The 22,321-nt window shown below is 37.1% G+C and overlaps 1 protein-coding gene across 1 annotated transcript in view; it reads left to right on the top strand.

The window, feature by feature from the left end:
• Nucleotides 1–22,321, top strand: part of LOC150108876 (uncharacterized protein CG3556-like) — a 68,537-nt gene that overhangs the window by 9,009 nt on the left and 37,207 nt on the right. Inside the window, exons 2-6 of the mRNA XM_090404031.1 lie at nt 3,580–3,793; nt 4,709–4,965; nt 6,505–6,665; nt 16,898–17,078; nt 18,826–19,006. Coding sequence (XP_090260157.1) covers nt 3,580–3,793; nt 4,709–4,965; nt 6,505–6,665; nt 16,898–17,078; nt 18,826–19,006 — 994 coding nt within the window. The remainder of the gene's footprint in view (nt 1–3,579; nt 3,794–4,708; nt 4,966–6,504; nt 6,666–16,897; nt 17,079–18,825; nt 19,007–22,321) is intronic.

Genomic DNA, 22,321 nt, shown 5'->3' with positions numbered 1-22,321 from the left:
GAATACTTTGGTGCTGATCCGATGTAATCCAAATTTTATATCATAAATTTGGGTCAAGATTTTCCCTGCGAGAATGAAATGTAGTTCAGCTAAGCAAGAGAGGATATATTTGCATATATAAACTTAGTTGGCGCCCCCACTTGGATTTTCAAGTTCATCTCAGACAATCTCACCGAAAACTCCGATTTTTCATTCTGCAAACCGTCCAGAACAAGCTGGCTTAGCGTTAATTGCTTTGGTCGTAAATCCCAGCCAAACAAATCTTAGATAACCTTTACACTCGAATCCCAAGGAAACGTTAGCTTGCTTTTAAGTATCGAACATGTTCCTCCCTTTATGATTTTCCTACGTTATGGAGTTGAGCTGTCAGTAGTTATTTGCATTGCTTGGTCGATAAGTGTACGGAGGAAATTGCATCAACAAAATTGCTTTGAAAATTACACTTCCAGTCGCGCTTTCATCTGTCGCCAGGTTATTCGCTCATGCTTGTTGCATTAACCTTTTCTAACATTAGTACAACTATACCAGTCCAGTACAATCCCCAATCAGTTATTAATAGGCTTGTAGTACCTCAGCACCTAGAACTACGCAGACAGTTCCAGTGATAGATATTCTATATACTGTCATAGCATTTAAGTGTTGGAATAAATTATTTTTCAAAAGCAGAGTTTTTTAAAGCTCCTTGTGTTCATTCTTCAGGAAAGTGCCATCTCTTTTATAAAATTATTGAAAAAAAATAATAAAACGGTTAATACATTTATTTTGCTGAGCAAACAAAGTTTGCGCCTGAAAGTATCTTCAGGACTGGGGTAAGGTGCAACACCAGGCAACTCGTTGCAAAGGTGGAGAAAGATCTCCTCACTCCTATCTCAGTATCTCCCATAATGCAAAGCACATCTCCTTGCGGATATGTGTAATGCTATGCATTAGGCATTAAGTAATGCAACTTTATTATTAAATAGTTATTTAATAATAATGTTGCACACCCTTTGGCAACTCCTATAGGTTAGGATGACCTCTCATTGCTTCTGCCTTTGTATCTCCACTACTGGGCCTGGCTCCCACTGACGAGACCTCAATAAAGGTCGAAACCGGTATGGGTAGTGGCCCTTGCCTTAATGCATAGTATTACATATATGCATATGTACTATACCAGTCCAGTACAATCCCCAATCAGTTATTAATAGGCTTGTAGTACCTCAGCACCTAGAACTACGCAGACAGTTCCAGTGATAGATATTCTATATACTGTCATAGCATTTAAGTGTTGGAATAAATTATTTTTCAAAAGCAGAGTTTTTTAAAGCTCCTTGTGTTCATTCTTCAGGAAAGTGCCATCTCTTTTATAAAATTATTGAAAAAAAATAATAAAACGGTTAATACATTTATTTTGCTGAGCAAACAAAGTTTGCGCCTGAAAGTATCTTCAGGACTGGGGTAAGGTGCAACACCAGGCAACTCGTTGCAAAGGTGGAGAAAGATCTCCTCACTCCTATCTCAGTATCTCCCATAATGCAAAGCACATCTCCTTGCGGATATGTGTAATGCTATGCATTAGGCATTAAGTAATGCAACTTTATTATTAAATAGTTATTTAATAATAATGTTGCACACCCTTTGGCAACTCCTATAGGTTAGGATGACCTCTCATTGCTTCTGCCTTTGTATCTCCACTACTGGGCCTGGCTCCCACTGACGAGACCTCAATAAAGGTCGAAACCGGTATGGGTAGTGGCCCTTGCCTTAATGCATAGTATTACACATATCCGCAAGGAGATGTGCTTTGCATTATGGGAGATACTGAGATAGGAGTGATGAGTTCTTTCTCCACCTTTGCAACGAGTTGCCTGATGTTGCACTACCTTACCCCAGTCCTGAAGATACTTTCAGGCGCAAACTTTGTTTGCTCACACTTGGATAAAGGATTAAACTAAACTTATTATAGTCTAACCAAGTGAAAAATAAACTCTCAACATTTATTTTGCTATCTGTCATCTCATGCTTTGAGCGAGGTCGCTGAAGTTAACAATCTTCCTACACTTGCAACCGATTTACAAGGTTCCCGTTTCTTTATCTTCGCGTAAAACATTCCTCATGCATGTTGTCTTCGCTTATATTTCTCAGCTGCTAACACAGACGCTTCCACGTAATGAAAAGATACAGTGAGTAGGCAGTTTCAAGAAATATAATTATAAAGAGGCGATTAAACCAGCATGTTCTTTTCGTCTCATCCTAAATGAGATTGGAGATCTTTCCGAGTGAAGAACCAATGATATTGTCTTAGCAATCGTGCTTTGAAGACTGCAGTTTATAGGTGTCAACGTTAGGGGTGGGAAGGAACCCCGCTTTTTAAAGTAGTTCTGAACAAAGAAATTTTAGGTTCCTACAGTACAACAAAAAATCAGAAACGGCATTGGGATAATGAGTGAAGACAGTCTACGGTATGAGCAGTTTCATTAAAACACAAATGAAAATCTCTTAGAAATACTGTGAAGAATGATCGATTAAGACAGGCTTGCATTATACGGTATGCAGATTATTGTATTGGAATCGAACTGGGGTAATGTCCAAATAACTAGACAGTTGGCAGGGTGGCACACAGTATATTTACCGTCACACTTCATTATACAGCAGCCTACAATTTAATTTTGCCATTAAATGGTGGATTGAAAAACAACTTGATAAAATTTAATACATCCCAGTTTCAATAAACCCTGTTTTCAATTAGTTCTAAATGAAGTTTGAATTCGTTTGCCAATAAAAAGATCGGATTAAGACCAAACCTAAAACACGCGGACATATTCTCGGGTTTATCCTAAATCCAAAACTATTCAGTGCCAACCAGTCTGAGCAGATTGCAGTACATAATTCTGACATTGAAAATTTCTTTGTGCAGATGCAAATTGTTTGAATTCAGCGAACGGAATGTTTGCTAAATTTTTAAAAGGCTTTCGGATACCAAATTTACATAAAATCCATCCGATCAGAGTCCAAATAACTTATACAGACGGAGGGAAAAAATCTTATGCGGTTTTACATTTTGTGAAACGCACTAATAAGGTGTTAACCTAATATCTATATGGTCAGATAGATATGCTGCTACCCTGTAGTTTTCATTATTAAATTAATACATGGTTTAAAATTGTTTGCTAAATGATCTTTCCTTCTTTATAAATCCGTTTTATTGGCAAAATTACTGAATTTTTTTCTGCTAGAATTTGACAGTCTAATAAAATTTTGCGCCATGTGCTGTAGACAAAAGGATTCTAATTGTCACTAAACAAAAATACGATTACAAAACATACTTGCATACCTTTGGATTGTTTACAAAGTCTGGTTACTTTTCTAGGAAAGATAGGAAAGGAAAGATTCTACGTTTACCTGTATTTTTGTTTCTTTCTACATGAATATCAGTCACTAAAAATGTGTGAAAAAGCAAATACTGTAGAAAGTTTTATACGAAATGAGTTGATCTTTTTGCTGGCCTTCATTTGATCATCGGTGCTTTATAGCAAAGTTGATATTAAGCTCCACTAGGTTGTGATTAATTTCCAGCTTATAAACATTTCCTTTTTTCAGAAACATATAATGATCACAACTTCTTAACAAAGAAAGATGCTATAATGGAATCGGTCAATTGGATCTTGAGTCAACGTAGAAGCGACTGGAGCTGGGGAGAAAATACTCCAAGAGCCATCATATCTCTGTTCTTAGCTAACTACACTGGTACTCGTGAAGAAAAAGAGCTAATGGCAAAACAGTTAGAAATTCAGCTAGCAGTTGATCTTTTGAGGTGAGTGAAGCATATTTTACGCAAAATAATGCAAATAATTAAGTTATAATTCGATTCATCACAGGCATCACAATTTTTTATGTATGTAAAACTGTTATTCTGTTGTGTATTTTTGTTTCTAAATTTGTTTGGAAGTAATATTTAGATACCTTTTTTCTGGGTTTCAGGTTTAAAATTATATTAAACTGAGAATCTGGTGCCTTTCATAATTTGATTCTAGTAATTTTGCTTAGCAACAAATTTTAACTGCTTATCTTGATGTGCCATGAGAAACATGCTAGAAATTACTGCCCGATATCCAAGCCTTTTTCATTGTAACATGTCTTAGGCAGTTCAGAGAAGAAAAAAAAAAAACAAAAAAAACACCAACTGGCTTGAGACAAGTCAGGCTTCATTCATAACCTACATTTAAACACTCAGAAATTGCAGAAAGTTTTAGTTGTGCTTTTGCCACTGAACGGTAACGGATCCATTTAAAGGGGGTGATCTCCTCCCATATAGAAAGGGGGAAAAACTGTCATATTTTTAAAATTTATATTAGCAAAACCCGTGTTCAGAAAGTTATGGCTAATGGAATTACGCCTGCTCCTTTTGTGAATAAGATTAAAAAATTTATTTTTTTATATAAGCAAAAAAAAAAAATCACTTGTAACAAATTATATTTTTTAATTATAATTAAAAAAATTCGCAAATTATTCCGCTCCGAAATTGAAATCACGATCCACGCCTGCTACTGAACCCAGTTACAGCGCTTTCGCACCTGCCAAAAAAAAAAAAAAAAAAAAAAAAAAAAAAAATAAATAAAATAATAAAATAAAATAAAATCTCACATTTCAGAATAATGCTATGAATAAATAAATGCCCACTTATATACCACGGAGGAATTAACTGTAAAAATGCTTTGTCGTTTTCTAGAAATGAAAGCAATCCAATGTCAGCCACTGAACTGTCGCTATATGTCAACGCCCTTCTGGCGATGTGTCGGAATCCCAGGGATTTTCATGGCCTCAATCTTCTACAAAAACTGATCTATCAAGTCGAACATGAAGAAAGAACTGCCAACCCTCTAGCTGTCCTGGCGTTGTGTAACGGAGATTACAATCTCAGTTATCGCGAAATGAGCCGCGTGATGGACTTGATAAGGATGCGAGGAGAAAATTCTCGCATAACGGGTGAGTGCCAATGTATTTCTGACATTTTTGAAAATGTAGAAAATGTAAGTACTGGATCTCGCCTATCATTAATTTGAATATTCGAGTAATTGTGTTTTGCTGCACTCTTATATTCGTGTATTATGACGTCGCTTAGAAATGATTTTCCAATAATTAAATTAAGCATGCTAAATGGCGTATTAACTTACTTCATCGGTGACTGTTTTTAAAATATTACCGAAATAAACCCAAGTACCTGACTATTTTAGGTCAATATTTGAATTTTTTTTTTTTTTTGCAATGACTCAAATAAACATTTATTTTACGGAAAGGATGTGGGATTGCAATATAAAAATATTCCGGTTTTTTTTTACATGTTTTATGAAACTAATAAATGCTCACGAATACACTAGTAAAATAATCAGTATGTCTATTGCAACGTCTTTTATTACTTCCACTGCGGTTTAGCCTACCCAAGACGGCTTCCGGTGCTTGCTGTTCATGCTATTTTAAGGGTGAGTACAACTTTATCTGCATAGCAGGCCTGCCGGAATACTAGATTTAGGAATGCATTCTACAGTTTTATTTCTTTGAAATGTGAAAAAATAAATAAATCAGCAGAGAAAGTGTTAAACTGGAATTTCTAGCAGTCTTAATCTCCAGTATCAGCCGAGGTATAAACGTTGGATTAGCGTGTTGGCATCATTTGTTCAGATCGGTAGAAGAGCCGCCATACCAAGGAAACCTTGAATTGCTGAGGCTCGAAAGGTTTAAGGCATTTTAAGGAGTTGGTGAAAATGCTTCAGGTTTCAGTGGAAACTTATTTCGATATCTCTGTCGTGGTTCCGCCATTGCCTTGATTTGGTTTTCTTTACCGCTCCCTTTTATAAACTTTCAGTGAGACAGTAATTGTTGCAGATACTATTTCGCTAAAGACTGCAGGTGTAATTAAGGCGATATAATTCGGTTAAAAAAGACCTTAAAGTGGATATGGTCGTAATTCTATTTCGATTTTTTTAACTAACGATAATGCCAGACCGCCAAAGTGAGAAATCAGTTTATAAGAAGAAAATCCCACCTCCTATAAGACCAGCTAACTCATCTTCAGCTGAGAAAACCCTTTCAAAGGTTTACGTCCTAGACTGCATGCAAACCCCAGGTTTTTCCAAACGATATCTCGATGCCTATACCTGCTGAACTACGGAGTCTCTACAAGGCAATGATGCAACAGTGATACGAGGAATAAGTTTGCGAATTTCGAAGCATGAACCTCGAAGAAAGTGATTTGAATACATGTTTATATTGTGCTTCTGATGAAGTTTGATAACTGTGTCGATAAAAACAAGGCAGTTTTTTCAAGGACATGATTCATATCTGACATTTCATTAAATTTATAAAGATCCCGTTAGTTATATCGTTACTTCCAGTTCAGAAGACAGTTGTGATTTATATTGTGAAATAATAATGGCACATATTTTATCCTAACTTGATTCTCCTGACTTTAGGAGAATTTGATTTTTTTCTGAAATGCATTATTTTAGACACTGTTTAACCTTTCAGATCTGCATGCTCTGTCAGTTATCGCAGTTGCCTGTCTGCACCGAAGAACTCCTCACGAGCGATTAGCCATTCATCTGTCCAATGCGGTTAACCAACTGATTGCCCAACAGCGCCACGACGGTAGCTTCGGCAACGTTTACTCTACTTCTTTGATAACTCAGGTAAGGTTAATTAATAGTGAAACTATCGAAATTAAACTTTGTGATAAATGTTCATTAATTGAACTTTTTTTTTACTCTTCACAAACGGAAATTCTGAGGGAATTCATGCAAATTCCAGCCGGTCGGGTTGACCGAGTGGATAGTGTTACCCGCTCTCCAGTCAACCGGCTGCAGGTTCGAATCCCGTTGAATTCCTCTTGAAGACATTCAACGTCCATCCCTTATGTATGAATGTTTGTTAATGTCTTTAGGTGCGAAAAAAATTAGTTGCCAAGTGGGGCTCTGATCTTGCTTATGTGAAGCCTTGAAGGGGCTGGAAAAGAATTCCCATATTTGACCTTTAAAGCAGAATTCCGTAACACCTATCCCATCCATGGTATAAATGTACGACAGGTTTACAACTTTTGGATGAGAGTCAAAAAGTTGTATATCTCAATACCAATTTCTGTTATGCGTTAAATGATCAAGTATCTCCGAAGATATTTGAGAATGGTGTTCTCAAAAAGAAAGAACTTGTAACGTTTCTAAAGTGATTATAGATACCACAATATCCTACAGTTGAGTCTTTTTAACTTATTCATTGATAGACGGCATTACCTATACTACTGATAAAAAAAAATTAAAAAAAAATCTCACTGGAGCGCCAACCAAATAACAAACTTTATTTGTATTAGTATCATATGGTGGTTGCAGAGTTTTTTCCATCCTGAAATAGGCAAACTAACTGGGATATGCATATTTAACAAACATTACCACAGGCTTCAGCTTCTGCTATAAAGCCAGCCAAGTCAAATTTAACAAAGTTTCTTCACAATCATAATACGGAATAAAGCATAAAACTTGGTGAAATCATTTATTATATAAAAAATGAGGGCTCGAACGATGAATTGCCTGCCATTCCAGTCTCGCTTAGTTGACTTACGCCCAAGGAACAGTGGATGCTACAGAATACTCCCACAACAGTGACAAGCGGCAATCTTTATTAAAACTTGGCGAGGAACTTTGGTTAACGAATCATTTACTGACAAAATTAATACGACGATCTGAAGCGATAACAAAGATATGACAAGTTTCGTGAACAAGTAAAATATCCACTTTGACATGCGCTTCATGTTAAATAAAATGGGTTTACGTTTAATTGCGACTACTGAAGAGAAATGAATGCTATTGCATTCATATTTATTGTTTGGTTTCAGCCAGCCATTGAGCATCGAAAAGAAGTCAGCGGACACCATACTGTGAGGAATAAAACAGCCATGGCGCCTACCTAATAAGATGCACGATCTTCTTTCGCTGCGATGACTGCAGCAATCGTAAGGGGGACACACTTTCCACAAACGTACGTAGCGATCAAAGGGAATTTTGGATCATTCTTCCTATAGGCATGTAATGAGGTCCTGGACTGTTAGAGGGAGGGAGGGAAGATATCCCTTGACCTCACCCGACGCTCCAGTTCATCCCACAGCTGTTCAGTAGGATTCAGATCAGGACTCTGGAGGCCAGTCAAGTGCGTTCATGTTCACGAACAACGCGGTTAGAGCAGCAGCCTTTTGACACGGTACGTTGTATTGCTGAAAGAGGCAATTTTCACTTCTGTAGAAATGCCACAAAGTGGGAAGCATTGCATTGTCCAGAATGTTCAAATACCTTTCGGAGTTCAGTGTTCGTGGCACTACATACAAAGTTCATAGGCAGGCCAACCCAGGAAAAGCAAGAATTTCTTCAAATTTCGTAGTTGGGGTTATACACTCTAGTAAGAGACATTCACCGGGAATCAACTCATGTCCGACGAATGGCGATTTTTACATGTTATACTTCATAGCACCCTAGGGTCATGTTCGATGATTGTGGTGGGTCGTCCAATGCGGTTACACTTGCAGTTTACTTCCTACGCTTCCACCTCAGTATCGTATCAATGATTGTTGACCTGGAATGGCTAAATTTGTCAACAATTTTCCAAACAGACAGGCCTGCAACATGGCATCCTATTGCAACGACGCTTTCAAACTTCGTCAGTTCCCATCTCGCAGCCATGTCTACAAGGACACAGTTGAAATGACTTGGGAGCATCATATTCCTCCAACTAATACAGGCTAAAAACAGGGCTCGTTACATGACGTAATGCACCTTACCCTCCAAGCAGTGCAAGTATTCTAAGTATTAGTATTAATTTTCAGTTACGTTCCAGCTTATGTACTGAGTGTAATGGTTTCGGACTGGATCCAAAAGTACATGATCCTGCTTGTTACTATACTTTGTGGCACCTGCCCACAAAGGTGTTTTGGCAATGGGAAAATTAAGGGATCTGGACTATTACTTGTTGGAACATCCACCAATTCCCCATATTTGGCTTACTCTGACTTCTATCACTTTCCAAAACTAAAACTCTTCCTCGTTTGGTCAGCATTTTATTTCGAATCCAGAGGTGATTGCAGCTGTAGAGGGGTATTTTGCAGATCTTACTGAGAACCACTACAGGGAAGAGATAATGGCGCTGGAGCATCGCTAGAATAAATGTATTAGTCTTAAGGGAGATTATGTGAAAAATAAAAATAATTTTGAAATTATGAATTCGTGTTTTCGTTGTTAGACCGAGAACTTTTCAGACCACCTTCGTATTCCCCTTGTGCTGCTAATGATATTGGATGACTTGAATCCATTTAGCGTTGAGACCTATGATTGTAATATTAATAATAGTATTTCATGTGACAGTGAATTTGAAGCCATCTGGTGTCAGGTGGGATCTAACAAGATCATTTACATAATGGGGTGTTGTTACAGACCTGGTGGATCGGTTGCTAGTGATGAAAAAATTGCATCACTTCATAAAGACGATGGGCGCAAAAAGAGTAATCATAATGGGAGATTTTAATTATTGATTGGGTAACAGTAAAATCTCAGAAGAATGAAACGGAATTTATTGAGCTTTTACGCGACAGCTTCCTCAAGCAGCATGTGACAGAAGGAACTCGAGGTCAAAGAGTGTTACATTTGATTTTAGTGTCTGGTGGTGTTTCAGTTAAAGAGGTAACTATTCTGCCTCCGGTTGGTGACAGTGGTCATGCGGTACTCACTTGGGAAGTGGCTAAATTTATTAATGTTCCATTCAGAAAAGGTTGCATACTGAACTGCAAAGCAGGAAATGATGACAAACTCTGAGGAGTATACTGAGTTCAGCGGAATGGTATCGATTGCTGTATGGAAAGAATATTTACTGTTCATCTTTCTCCTCCTCTTACGTATATTAGCCTAGTGGCCCGTTACATTTGTATTAGTCATGGCCTATTACTATTTGAAACCGCGACCGCCTCGAAGATAAGGTGGTTAGCCCTATACCTCCCGGTGTGTCCTATGTCTGTAGATGCGTGTGTTCACGGGGCCAGTTTGCCTGTTCTGGGGGACGAAAAACCCGCCTTTACGGGTGAAAAAAATCTTCCTACCTCCGGTTAAGACCGGCTGACTCACCTTTAGTCGAAAGAGACCAGATAAAGGTTCCTCACATCTTGGATGGGAATCGAACCCAGGTGTTTCCGACGAAAGGGGTTCGTCTATACCGATTGAGCTACGGAGGCTCATAGTGTATAGGAAGCATTTAAAAATACTTAAATGATACAATATCAGAATGTGTACCGATGGTTCGAAGAATAAATGGAGTAGGAGTCAAATGGGTGTGTAATCTTATTAGTCACAACCGTCGTACGGAAAGTTAAATCTGAGTATGAAGAGAAACTGGCTCTGCAAACTAAATATATAACCCTCAACAATTCTATCGATATGATGCAAGTAAAAGAAAGAATGAATATGAAAGAATAATTCTTCTGAATGCAGATGGTGTGAGGATGGCAAATGCAAAAGAGGTGGTTCAACTAACGAGTGCCCATTTTGCTAAAAACTATCAACTTGCTGTATGCAACACTGAGTTCACTGCTACCTCTTCACTGAACGAAAAAACTCAGGTGTATGAAGAGGAGGTACTAAAGCTGTTTCACAAACTGAATAAGAATTCAGCAATAGGGACTGATGGGATATCAGCATTGGTGCTAAAGAGTGTTCAGCTGATCTGGCTGTTATCAGGCTATGTAATTTGAGTCTCAAAACAGGGAAGATTGCGTAGGAGTGGAAAAAAAATGTATGGTAACCATATTGCACAAGGATGGTGCAAAGACCGAAGTATCCAATTATCATCCAATCAGTATCTCACGAGTGATGGTTAAGATTTTAGAAAAAAATGGAAACGGCTCGCATTCGGAAATGGCTTGACAGAAAATCTCTACTTTGCAATGAACAGCATGGATTTACTAAGAAAGATTTAGCAATTTGCTCACATTCTATAACAATGTTTCCATTGAACTAGACAAGAGGAATGGATACACCATGCTACTTTTGGATTTTGCGAAGGCTTTTGACAGAATGCAGCATAGTACACTGTTGCATAAATTGGAGAATGAGTTTTGCGTTATAGAATATTAGCGTGGATAAGTGGATGGCTAACTGATAGATATCAAAAAGTGGTATATGGGGGGAGGGTGAGTCTGCAGGATTTAAAATAACCAGTGGTGTACCACAAGGATCAGTGCTTGGTGCACTGTTTTATTCAATCTGTACATCAATGATATTGGGTGTTAAAAATATCAGGATTATGAAGCCAGATTGAGCATTTTATAGACTGCAGACACGAGCAAACAGGGGGTGATGTGATTGAGACTTGCGAACTATTGAAAGGGTCATACAGGATTTCAGTTGATGGAATTTTTCAATTTATGGAGGGTGGGGAAAGGACAAGAGGGCATCCTTGGAAGCTAAGAATGAATACCGCTAAGATGCGTGATTGGAATGGATTGCCATTGGATGTTGTGACTGCGAGCAGTGTGAATGAATTCAAGAATAAGTATGATTGCCGGCCTGGTTGGCCGAGTGGTTAGCGTATCCTCTCTCCAGCCAAAAGGCTGCAGGTTCGAATCCCGCCCTGGGCATGGATGTTTGTGAAAATACTGGGTGATAGTCGGCAGTAGTTGAAGGTAGTTGCAATTAGTGGAGAGTTGTAGTGTAGGTGTCCTCCTCCGATGAATCTTTGGACTCCCTAGAGGTGTCAGGTATTAATAATAATAGCTTGTGCGTATAGTATGTGGCCTCCCTCGATGAGTCCTGACTCCCTTTAGGTCCTCTTAATATAAGTACATGTTTCTGCTTGTTCTATATTTCGCTTGTTGCCGAGTGAATTCTGCTTAGCCATTTTATGATCGTCATCACGGATCATTTCCTTACTTGTTCTTCTTTCTTGTTTCGCATTTTGTTCTGTCGCACCATTTCTTTACTTCTTTTTACTTGTTTATCATCCCCTTAGTTCTGCTTAAAGAACTAAGGAATTATTCAGTCACGCTGCACCAGAAAGTTGAAAGTAAGCGTTGTAACTTTATTCTCAAATTCCTCGCGATGATCATGACGGAAGAATTGAGAATACTTTCTAATGTCAGATGGTTGAGCCATATAGTATTTGGAATTACTATTAAGGAAGTCTTTCCCTTCATGAGTTTTTCACTTGCCCAGTTGAATGACATTTTTATATTGCGATTCGTAAGAGTTTGATATGTTTTAGATTATATACACTTTTTACGCTGATTACGAAAATATTTCTTAAGTTAGATTTTCGCAACGTAGATTGTTCTTCATAACTGGGTGCCAATCAAAATGGTATGGATATTCCACTTTTATTTTGCTGCTCTGTCAAGTTCAGCATGGAATTGTTTTCTTGACATACCCTCTGAACCCATGTATATTAATATCTTAATGGTAACTTGCAAATATTTTTTGTAACGTTTGAGTACTTCCCGTTATTTTATGTTGGAAGAGAAGTCAACATTTGGGACTGTTTTATATGTGAATTACTAGAAATTAATATTACACATGATCAAAACACCATGAACACTTCATTTAGGTTTTAAAATAGATCAGGATAAAACGCGGGAACCATGTGCGTTCGGTTGTTTCAACTTCTGATATGCTAAGTAGACCTTATCAAATGCTGCTCAATTTTTCAATGACATTGAATCCAAAGATCCTTTAATGGATTGTCGTTTCTACTTTGGGTATTGTACATCATTTGTACGTTACTTTACAGTGATGCCTATGTAGATTTTCGGTACAGTACGAAAATCTACATCTGCTGGGTCCTGATGGAAAGATTGCAATTTAAAAGTAACGAACACGATATAGTCACGTGGCTAAGGATAGTGAATGACAGACCCGATTGTAGCTGTGCCTTCGCTTTAAATTCGCAGACTTAGTTTGATAATAGTGATTCGAATAAAAGCATTCAGTTGGTTCCGTTGCTTTCAACCATAACACATTTCTACTGTTGATGATAGGTTGGTAAATAAAATCAAGGACCAATCATATCAAAGTTGCTGATCCTCTAGTTTTTGAAAAAAAATAAATATGAATGTTATCTTTATACCCTTTCAAGGTTGGTACCAACTGGAGAGCAAAAATGTTGTGCAAGATCCGCTTCCTTCTTCCCTTCTAAATTTACTGTAATGCAAACATCTCACGCAAGGCGTGGACCAGTTAATCTCTTCTAATAGCACGTATTGTGTTCATAAGGAGGAATGTCATACTCGATGTGAAACTACACATCGAATATGATAAATATTCACCACATGTCTATAAAAACGAAAGTGATTGCATTTATTTTTGACTTACAACTGGTTACAGGCAATTTCTCGAAAAATCGTTACTTAAAAAAAAGATTAATTAATTTGAGGGCTCGGGAGGAGACGGTCTACGGAAGTAATTGACTTAGTATGCCAACAATATTAAATCACTAAACTTTCAGATGAGGGAATATAGACACCAGAGGGATTTTTCTTTCGATTAAATTATTAGCAAAAACTTGTTCACCAAGGTCACCAGATCATATCCCTCCCCTTCTCAAAGAAATTTCTGTGAAGCTATTTGAAAGTCGCATACACCATCATTTCAGAGAATAACGCTACAATTTTCAGCAGATCGTTGCACTTGCTCTCAACAGCATCTCGAAACATGTGACAGAAAATAACCAGAACAAGCACGTGTTTAGAGATGACTCAGTTGATGACAATTTCCGAATGCTCTATACATACTTGCAACGCTCAATCCATTTTAACCCCCCCCCCCCCACACACACACAGAAGACTGGATAACTATAGTATACCGTGGGTGGACTCGGAATTTTTTTCTAATTATTTTTCTATTTTGATTTATTTTATTTTATTTCTAGCATGCAGAAATCCTACTCCTCTGCAGCCCAAACATGAACCTTTTTTTAAGCCACTTTAGGCCTCCAATAAGTTGGGCGATGGTCTCACATAGAACGACCAAATTATTCTTCCACCTGAACAACCTTGAACAATCATAAAACAGTTATGCCCACTGCAGGATTCGAACCCGCAGCCTGTTGAAGAGCTGATACGTTAACCACTCAGCCAAGAATGCGTGCAAAGTTTTAAAACACTTGATTATCATTTTGTGTGATTCTACAATCATCCCGTATAATGCCTTAATGCATATTAAGGTATTACCAGTATCATTTGCTTTTTGGTATTTGATTTGCTGCAATTATCCGTCGAAAAAGTAGCTTTCCTCTTGCTCACAACAGGCAGGGTTTTCCATTTGACTATATCATTTTTAAGAATCAGAAAAGAAACGCTGCTGTTCCCTTTAGTTTCCTCAGTACTTTTTTTTTTCTTTTAACTTTCGGCCCGTTAATATACCATTACTCAAACCCATTCTGTGGCCACTTGTTTATTTTTACGACGTAATTTCCATAAGGGACATGAAACTTACTTAGTATCAAAGATGTTAAATCATCGAACTTCTGAATCGAGAAAAGACCTGTGCGGTCTTTTCATAGAAGCATTCGCCGCATGTATGTTAGTCGTAAAAGTAGTTTATTATATAGAGATTTTACTTAGTTTTGATGTTAAATTCTTCTGTTGCCTCTAACATTCCTAGATAGTTTTTTTTCGTGATTCCCTCCCCCCTCACCACTACTATGAAAGGTACAGTAGTATTATCACCATGGATAGGCATTGGTTACATTATCTGGAAACCCAGCTGTAGATGGCTACATGGAAGTTCAAGCTTTAGGCCTCCAGTAAGCGGGGTGGTGGTCTCCCCCCCCCCCCCCCCCTTAAAGACATTCATAGAATGTTTTCTGCAAATTTGCTGGACGTGTTTGGATACTGTTGCAGAATGTTAATTCAGTTTTTCATCATATCTGTTCTTTTCTGGTTTGGACTACAATCTCTTATTGTAGTGCCAAACTTACTCTAAAGAAAAGCAAATCCCTAATTATTAGTGTGACAATGCACCATGCTATACTACAAGAACTGTGGTACATTTGAAGAAATGGAATTGATGATCAACATAATTCCTGTACCGAAGTTCGTTTCTCCCTTGACTGCTGTATTGGCAGAGTAATGTGCCAAAATACTTATTTCCGTTCATCAGCATTTAATGGGAACTCTGCTCCGAAGAGCGATATTTGTGATCCATTACGAAGTTTGGCTGCCGTTTTATATTGAGTATTATGAAATACTCAAGCGTACTCAAATTTTGAATTGATGTAGGGGTTTGCAAACTTCACTGTAGTGAGTCAATTTCCAAATAGTATTCTTTAGCGGAACTGCAATCCCTTAACTTGGAACCGTTTGATTTTGGTGGGCGCTCTTCCAAGTGCATAGTCAGTATAGTTATTTTTGAATCAGTTCGTTGAAGGATCACGAACATGTTGGTACGTCAGTCTCAAATTTATATATATATATATATATATATATATATATATATATATATATATATATGAATATTACAAGTTTGATTTCAGTCTGTTTGGTGTTGGCGGCATTCATCAGAGTTTACAGAAAACAAGACGTGGCTGGCGAAGGCACTGGGTTAGATTCTATTATAAGAGATGTCTCTTTTGTGCTCTACAAGACGGAGAAAGATTGATTTATCATTTTGTCAGTAGTAAGGTTTACCACAACTACAAATAATTCTGTATACCTCCTGGGAACTGAAGATGGTGATGTTTTTCTTTTGGCTGACTAAAGACAGATCGGAGTTTAGGGAAAGCAGAGAAGCACGTTTTGATGTCGAACTTTTTTAAAATATATATAAATTGGAAAACCTTGAGTCGTTTCCTTCAATATCAACTTTCACGTCAAAAATTGGCCCTATCGCATTTCAGGGAACCTTCCCTATCCAGTGAACTCAGTTTCAAAATCCTGTATTAGCAAATATTCCTTACTTTTCTTTGTACTCCAGGTTTTGGCTCTCATTCTCGAAATCTATTCTAAATCTGTTCTTTCCCGCCCCTATGTTTAAAGTCTTCTAATACCATTTCTGAATTCCTAAAACTAATTGCATGCTCTTTCCGTGAAATGCCGAACTAGTTAGTATATTTTTCTTATGTGTATGTTTAAAAGAGTAAATAGCACACAGCTCTATCCTTGGTTAGAGGGAAGTGATTTTAGTGAGAGAAGACTTTATAGTGTTGAACGAATGCGTTTAGAAAAGAAAGGGAGGCTAAATAGGACTGAATGAATAAGCAAAGTGGTGTTGAATGTATATATTTAGAAATGAACAAAGGGCCGCATTCTGCACTTCATAGAAAAACAGCCTCGGATACAAGGCATCAGCTGGTTTCCAGCTAAACCTGGAGAGAAAATAATAATGAAACTCTGAGTTTAGACTCCTTACTTTTCTGACCTAATTTGTGACCTAATACACTTCACGGACAAAAATTCTTGTCCGTGAAGTGTATTAGGGTCACAAATCATAGATACTGAAACCCTTTACGATAATACCCTGCATCATTATCCTCCCCTGCATTCGTTCTAATCAGTGAAACCTGACCTTGAAAAAAAAAATCTGCCAGAAAATTTAAAAATGATACACTCCCAACGTACGATTTTTAGGAACACTAATGGTAAAATAGTTTATTCAAAAATAGGAATCTTATGTTTCGGCACTTGGCATGTGTTAAGGAGGAATAAAAGGTGAGCACCTCCATATGATTTGCATGTTTTATTATCCTTGTTAGTCTTAAACTGGCGTTCCAACTGTAATCCAAGTATTTTTTATACGTGCACTGGAAGTTTAAGAAATGAATTTAATAAATAGTTTTCATTGCATCTCTCGAGAGATTTTAAGGGATTGAACCCATTCAGTATACCAATAGGATACTTTATTTATAGGCGATCTTTTCATCTGGAGAAATAGATGCTAAATGGAACGTAGCAGCTGCCTTGAAATACGTGAACAGCTACCGGAAATCTGATGGTTCTTATGGAGATTTTCTCGCCACGTACTTAGCCCTTCCTCTGTTCACTGGAACAACCATATTGGACATCCGGTGTCCGAGCCCAAAGGAAACAGGTGAGACAACTTGACTGTGATGTTCACTGATTCAACTGATAATGCGTAAAAATCTGATTAAAAAGTAATTAAATACGTGTTTTGTGCTGATTAATTATGGTTTCATATAACCAAAAGAGTGATCGCACCTGCAGCCTCATGATCTGATTTTGCATTCTTTTCGCCATGCTTAACACTTCTAGTTTGCGACATCATTTTTATATGATGCTGTGCTCTTGCTTAATGATATTCATCCATTTACCTCTCGAATAACTTCTTATTTTGAGAATAACCGACATTACTCTTTTTCAAACATTTTTTACCACACAATTAACATCCTGTCCAGTTCATCCTGCTGTATTGTTTCAAGTACCTCCCTTTCGGATTTACTGTGACCTTCCCCTTTGTAGTTTGCATCTTTCAAACTGAACACTGAATCCCAAAGTCTTGAACACCTCATTCGTAATAAGGTAAATAGCCTCGATTCGTGAGAATTTCAGTTACCTTTACAAAGGAAAAAAATTTGCTTCCTTTATTACAAATTGAGGAAACACAACAGTTGATCAACAGAATTAGTACCCCCCACCCCTCAGAAACTGACTCCCTCTTCTCCCTCAACGGTTATTATCGACGTGAAATAACCGATTTCACAATGTTCAGGCTCTCCTCCTTTCTTATTTCTGCAGTCCCTTTGACGTTTATTTACACAAACGTCTGCAGCCCTTCAAAGTTTTTCCCACTGAAAGAATTTCTCACAGAAAAATAGTTTCGTATATGCGTCATTCAAGCATGACTGTTTTCTTGAATCACTTGCAAATTATCCCATGAACGGGCTCCAGTCTTATATCTTTGCTTATAAAAGCTTGCTTGGCAGCACGGTTCTACACTTGTTATTCACCCGAAATGTTACTTCACATTCCCCCCCCCCCCATGTATCAGTTGTATTTTCACGTTGCTTTCACTTTTTCCGTATTCTTTGCATTTGTCACTTTAAGACCACGTGGCCTTACTTGTCTCTGATCTCCTACGCAGGCATTTTGGCCACTGCCGGTTCTCCTTTACCATCATCTAAAGTTGTACTTATTATTCTTTTTTACAATCCTCTTGATCTGCTAGCCAGTTTCGTAATCCGTTTGTCTTCGCACTGAATGAACCCCAATCGAATGGGAATAGTGAATGTTTCCGACATTTACAGGTATCATGTGTCACAAGCTGTCAGAATAAGAAATTAAGCATTTTCAAAGAATTAAGCGAAAACTACACCGATACCAGTCTGAAAAAAAAAAAAAAAAAATTCACATAGTTAAAAATAAGACTAAAATAATATCATTCGTCCAGTGTGCCGAGGATCAAAGAATACTGTACCATCCAGTGCCGAGAGTGAAGATAGTAATCAATATGATCCTTTGACCCTCCCCCCTTTTCAAAGATAAGTCTAACTTGAAAGATCATCGTAGTCAATTTTATTGCCTTCTCTGGTCACTAGCTTTCTTTGAAATCCAATATATCGCTCATATTCATAATCTGATTTTTGGCTGGCACATTTGTATTTATTATACTGTATCAATGTTTTTTTTTTGTGTGTGTGGTTATTAATAACCGAAAGGTTATTACTAAACCTTTAGTACATTTTTACCGTATGTGGGCTAAGGATATTTCTTCCATTTTTGTCAATTTTATATATTTTTGTAATTTTTCTAAATTTCATTTTACATGAGACTGTTACACGTATGAAGTGTTTTATCAGTGATTATACTTCATGTTTCAGAAAGTGGCCTGCCCGGTATCAAAGACTTAGAAAACAGACCAGGAGAAAAGATGTATGTGCGATATTCCCTTTATGTTGGTAATCTAATAGATATATCCTACGTAATTACATTGCGGGTTTCACAGAATTCTTCTTTCTTTGATGTTATGAGGATGGCTGAAGACAAAGATCCCACGTACAGGTAATCTTTCGTTGCTCGTTTTGCTCTGAATTTTTTTTTTTTTTTAATCCTTGTTTTTATTTGTCGTCGTTTGTACGAAAAAAGAAAATTCTTTAAAAAAAATGAATTCCTTTTTCAGGAAGAAATTCTTTTGGAAATGAACTGAATTCATTCCGTGCAATTTAATTGTAGAAAGATGCCACATAATGTGATCAGTGACGTCATTTGCGAATGTATTACTAGTTCTGGGTTTCGTTAGAGTACATTGCTAGTTTTTGTGGTCATTCTGTTTTTATCATTTCTATGTAGTCATAAATACGATTAGTGAAATGTGCTTTCATGAAAAGATCCATATAATAGTATTTTGAATTTCTCAAAGCTAGTTTCATGTAGCTCCAGTTACTTGATATTAGTGTAAAATAGCAAAACCTCAGTGGTAATGAAACTGCCCTTGTATAAATAATCGTAAGGCTAAAATATGTTACTTATTTACTCATATACATTTATTTTAGTTAAAATACTAACCAGAAAACGTACCTGAATATTCTTGAAGGTCAAGATGATCGCAATAATTTCAGATTTTTTTTTCAAATTAGTTACTTGGAAGATTTTTCTTAATTTATTATTTAATTCCGAACTTCATAATGCAGCGAAAAATCGTACGTGATTTGTAAACGATACTGCAGGTGAAGCAATAAATGTACATAGAAATATGAATTGGCACAAAATAAAATACACTACGAATTAAGACTATGAACTAACAAACCTGTACTACACAAGTATGTATATTGGCATGCAGTGGAGAACCGGCCAGGGTGTCAGCTAGGCCCCCTTAAACATTAGACAATCTGTTAAAAATGTTAATGACCTTTTAGTAGCGTGAAAATATAATAAAGTTCCAATATTATTACTGTATGCAACTAAAATTTACGTTGTATTACTATTTTAATAAAAAAAAATTAATAAAATAATTTTTCGAGGATATTTTATATTTATAAATATTATAATAAATAACTCTGAAAAAATAATTCTGATTTGGGTTATGTGAGGCCGACGTATACGTTATATGGGCTCGGATCTTTAATATTGCGACTGCGCAATGAAGCTTAGCTGGGAATCCCAGCCTGGGATCGTGACGTGCTGCTGGAATCAGCTTTGTATTGAGCTATTGCATATATTGCAAAGACAGCAAATATTTTTCATTGCGTTGGCCTGTGTTTGAGTGTGCTTCTTCAGCCCTTCACCTCGTGCTTGCTGTGTTTTATGAAAGGTATGTATTTAATTAATATTTTTATATACTGTGGCCCTATACCCTTTAATTTAAATATAATGTATTTTCTTTCATAGTATAAAAATACTAGATAGTAAATATATTTATGCTGCAGTCTCAAATAATAATATATACGCATAATGCAAGTTTGATAAATAATGATACCTTTTATTTACTCTATAGCTAGAATTATTAAAATTGTTGTTAATAATAGATGCATCTATAAAACATATTTCCATTGGTGTGTTCTTGCGGCGTAATTGTAGATGTTCATTTTTCCCAACGTGGATTATTTTTAATTAAGTTTTAATTTCAGGCATATTACCCCTACCAACATGGAAAAGAAGCATAAATCTGGATCACTGAAACACAAAAAGCGACAAGAAGCATGAATCAGCCGAGCGATGCCGGTCTATTACAGATTTTATAATACCACAACCACCATCGGTGACTGAGCTACGGAGGCTCAGTCACCGAAAAAACCCGTGCCGTATGAGACCGGCTAACTCACCTTTAGTCGAAAGAGACCAGTTTGGTTCCTCAGTTTGCCTGTTCTGGGTGAAACTCGGGTTTCACCCAGAACAGGCAAACCGGTCCCGTTTACACAACATTGCTTTCCCCAACCCTCCCAATTTTATCCGGTCCCGAACTCGGTTAAAATTGGGGAGTTGGGGAAAGCAATGGTGAACTACCCTGTAAAAAAATCTTACCAGGAATACTTTGTGGGCAATGCCTACAAACTCACCTATGGTCGGAAACGACTGAAAGGAAGAATCGAATCAACCGCCATCCACATCAATGTACGATTCCGCAACAAATAATCAAGAAGCAAGAAACAATACTCATGGTGATGATGCTATGACTTGAGTTACAAGAACAGGAAAGAGCTACTTTGAATGTAGCGACAAATACAAAGCATCCTTTACTCACAATCCAGGCCCAGTACTTCTTCCGGCTTCAATCCAGTATGTTTACTACGTGTAGTCACAACATCTGAACACATAGCTTCAACTAGTTACAGGAAATCAGATATACCTTCAGGCATAAATGACTTGGTTTCTGAAGCACATCCTATAAATGAACCTACACAAGAAAATGAAAGATCAACTGCTGGAATCTTTTAATATCCATCACGAGCAAATCAGTTTTTTTCTTAACATCCATTTCAGCCACTTGATGATCTGCCATTTAATACTCGTTTGTATGAGAGGAAAATTATCAATGACTCAGTCCTAAGAAAATGACTAACATATAACAAAGAAAACAGGTGCTTATATTGTTCATACTGCTTGGCCGTTGAGTCACTCAACACATGTACAATCTGGCTAATACACCTGCGTCACTAAAGCTACGTACAAAGGGTGATGGATTTAGCGACTACAGGTGTATTAGCCAGAGCTTGGCTTTACACGAATCGACAACATGTCAGAAATGTTCAGCAATTTATCAGTGTGGTTAATGATAGCACCTTACATAATTTTTTTGCATTTTCACTAATTAAAAGAACGAAGTGTTGAAGCCGAGGCAAGCAAGCAATTCCGTTTCGAGGTCACAGAAATGAATCAGCCAACACTCTGGATAATGAGGTTCTGAATCATGGCATTATTTTAGCTACAGTGCATTGATGTTCCCATTATGGCAGCTGACGTTTCTGTAGTATACTAAACAAGTCTATGCAAAGATTCAAACGATTAGAGCAGCAAGGAAAGGCTCAAAGTAAAGGCCGTGGTGGATTACATACCTGAGTAAAACAACTATTAACATATTAATCCAAATTATGGAGAATATGATAAAAGAGAGAATTAATCGTGAAGTTTCTCAAGCAAAATATTATTCTATTCAAGTTGATTCAACACAAGATAATTCATTCATCCATCAATCAGTTTAGCATTATTATTCGGTATGTGCTTAAAGGTGATATCTGTGAGCGACTACTTTCAGTTGTGCCAAGTAATGATAGTACAGGACAGGGACTTTTTGATCTATTGACTGAAACATTACAACATCTTGAAATTAAATCCCAAAAAGGTTTATATGATAGTACAGATGGAGCTGCAAGCTACCAT

The sequence above is a fragment of the Typopeltis vanoorti genome, chromosome 2, assembly GCF_054136105.1.
Source record: "Typopeltis vanoorti isolate ZY-2024b chromosome 2, IOZ_Tvanoo_1.0, whole genome shotgun sequence".
Lineage (NCBI taxonomy): Eukaryota > Metazoa > Arthropoda > Arachnida > Uropygi > Thelyphonidae > Typopeltis > Typopeltis vanoorti.
The sequence above is the reverse complement of the archived record's forward strand: the minus strand, read 5'-3'. Positions and strand labels throughout refer to the sequence as shown.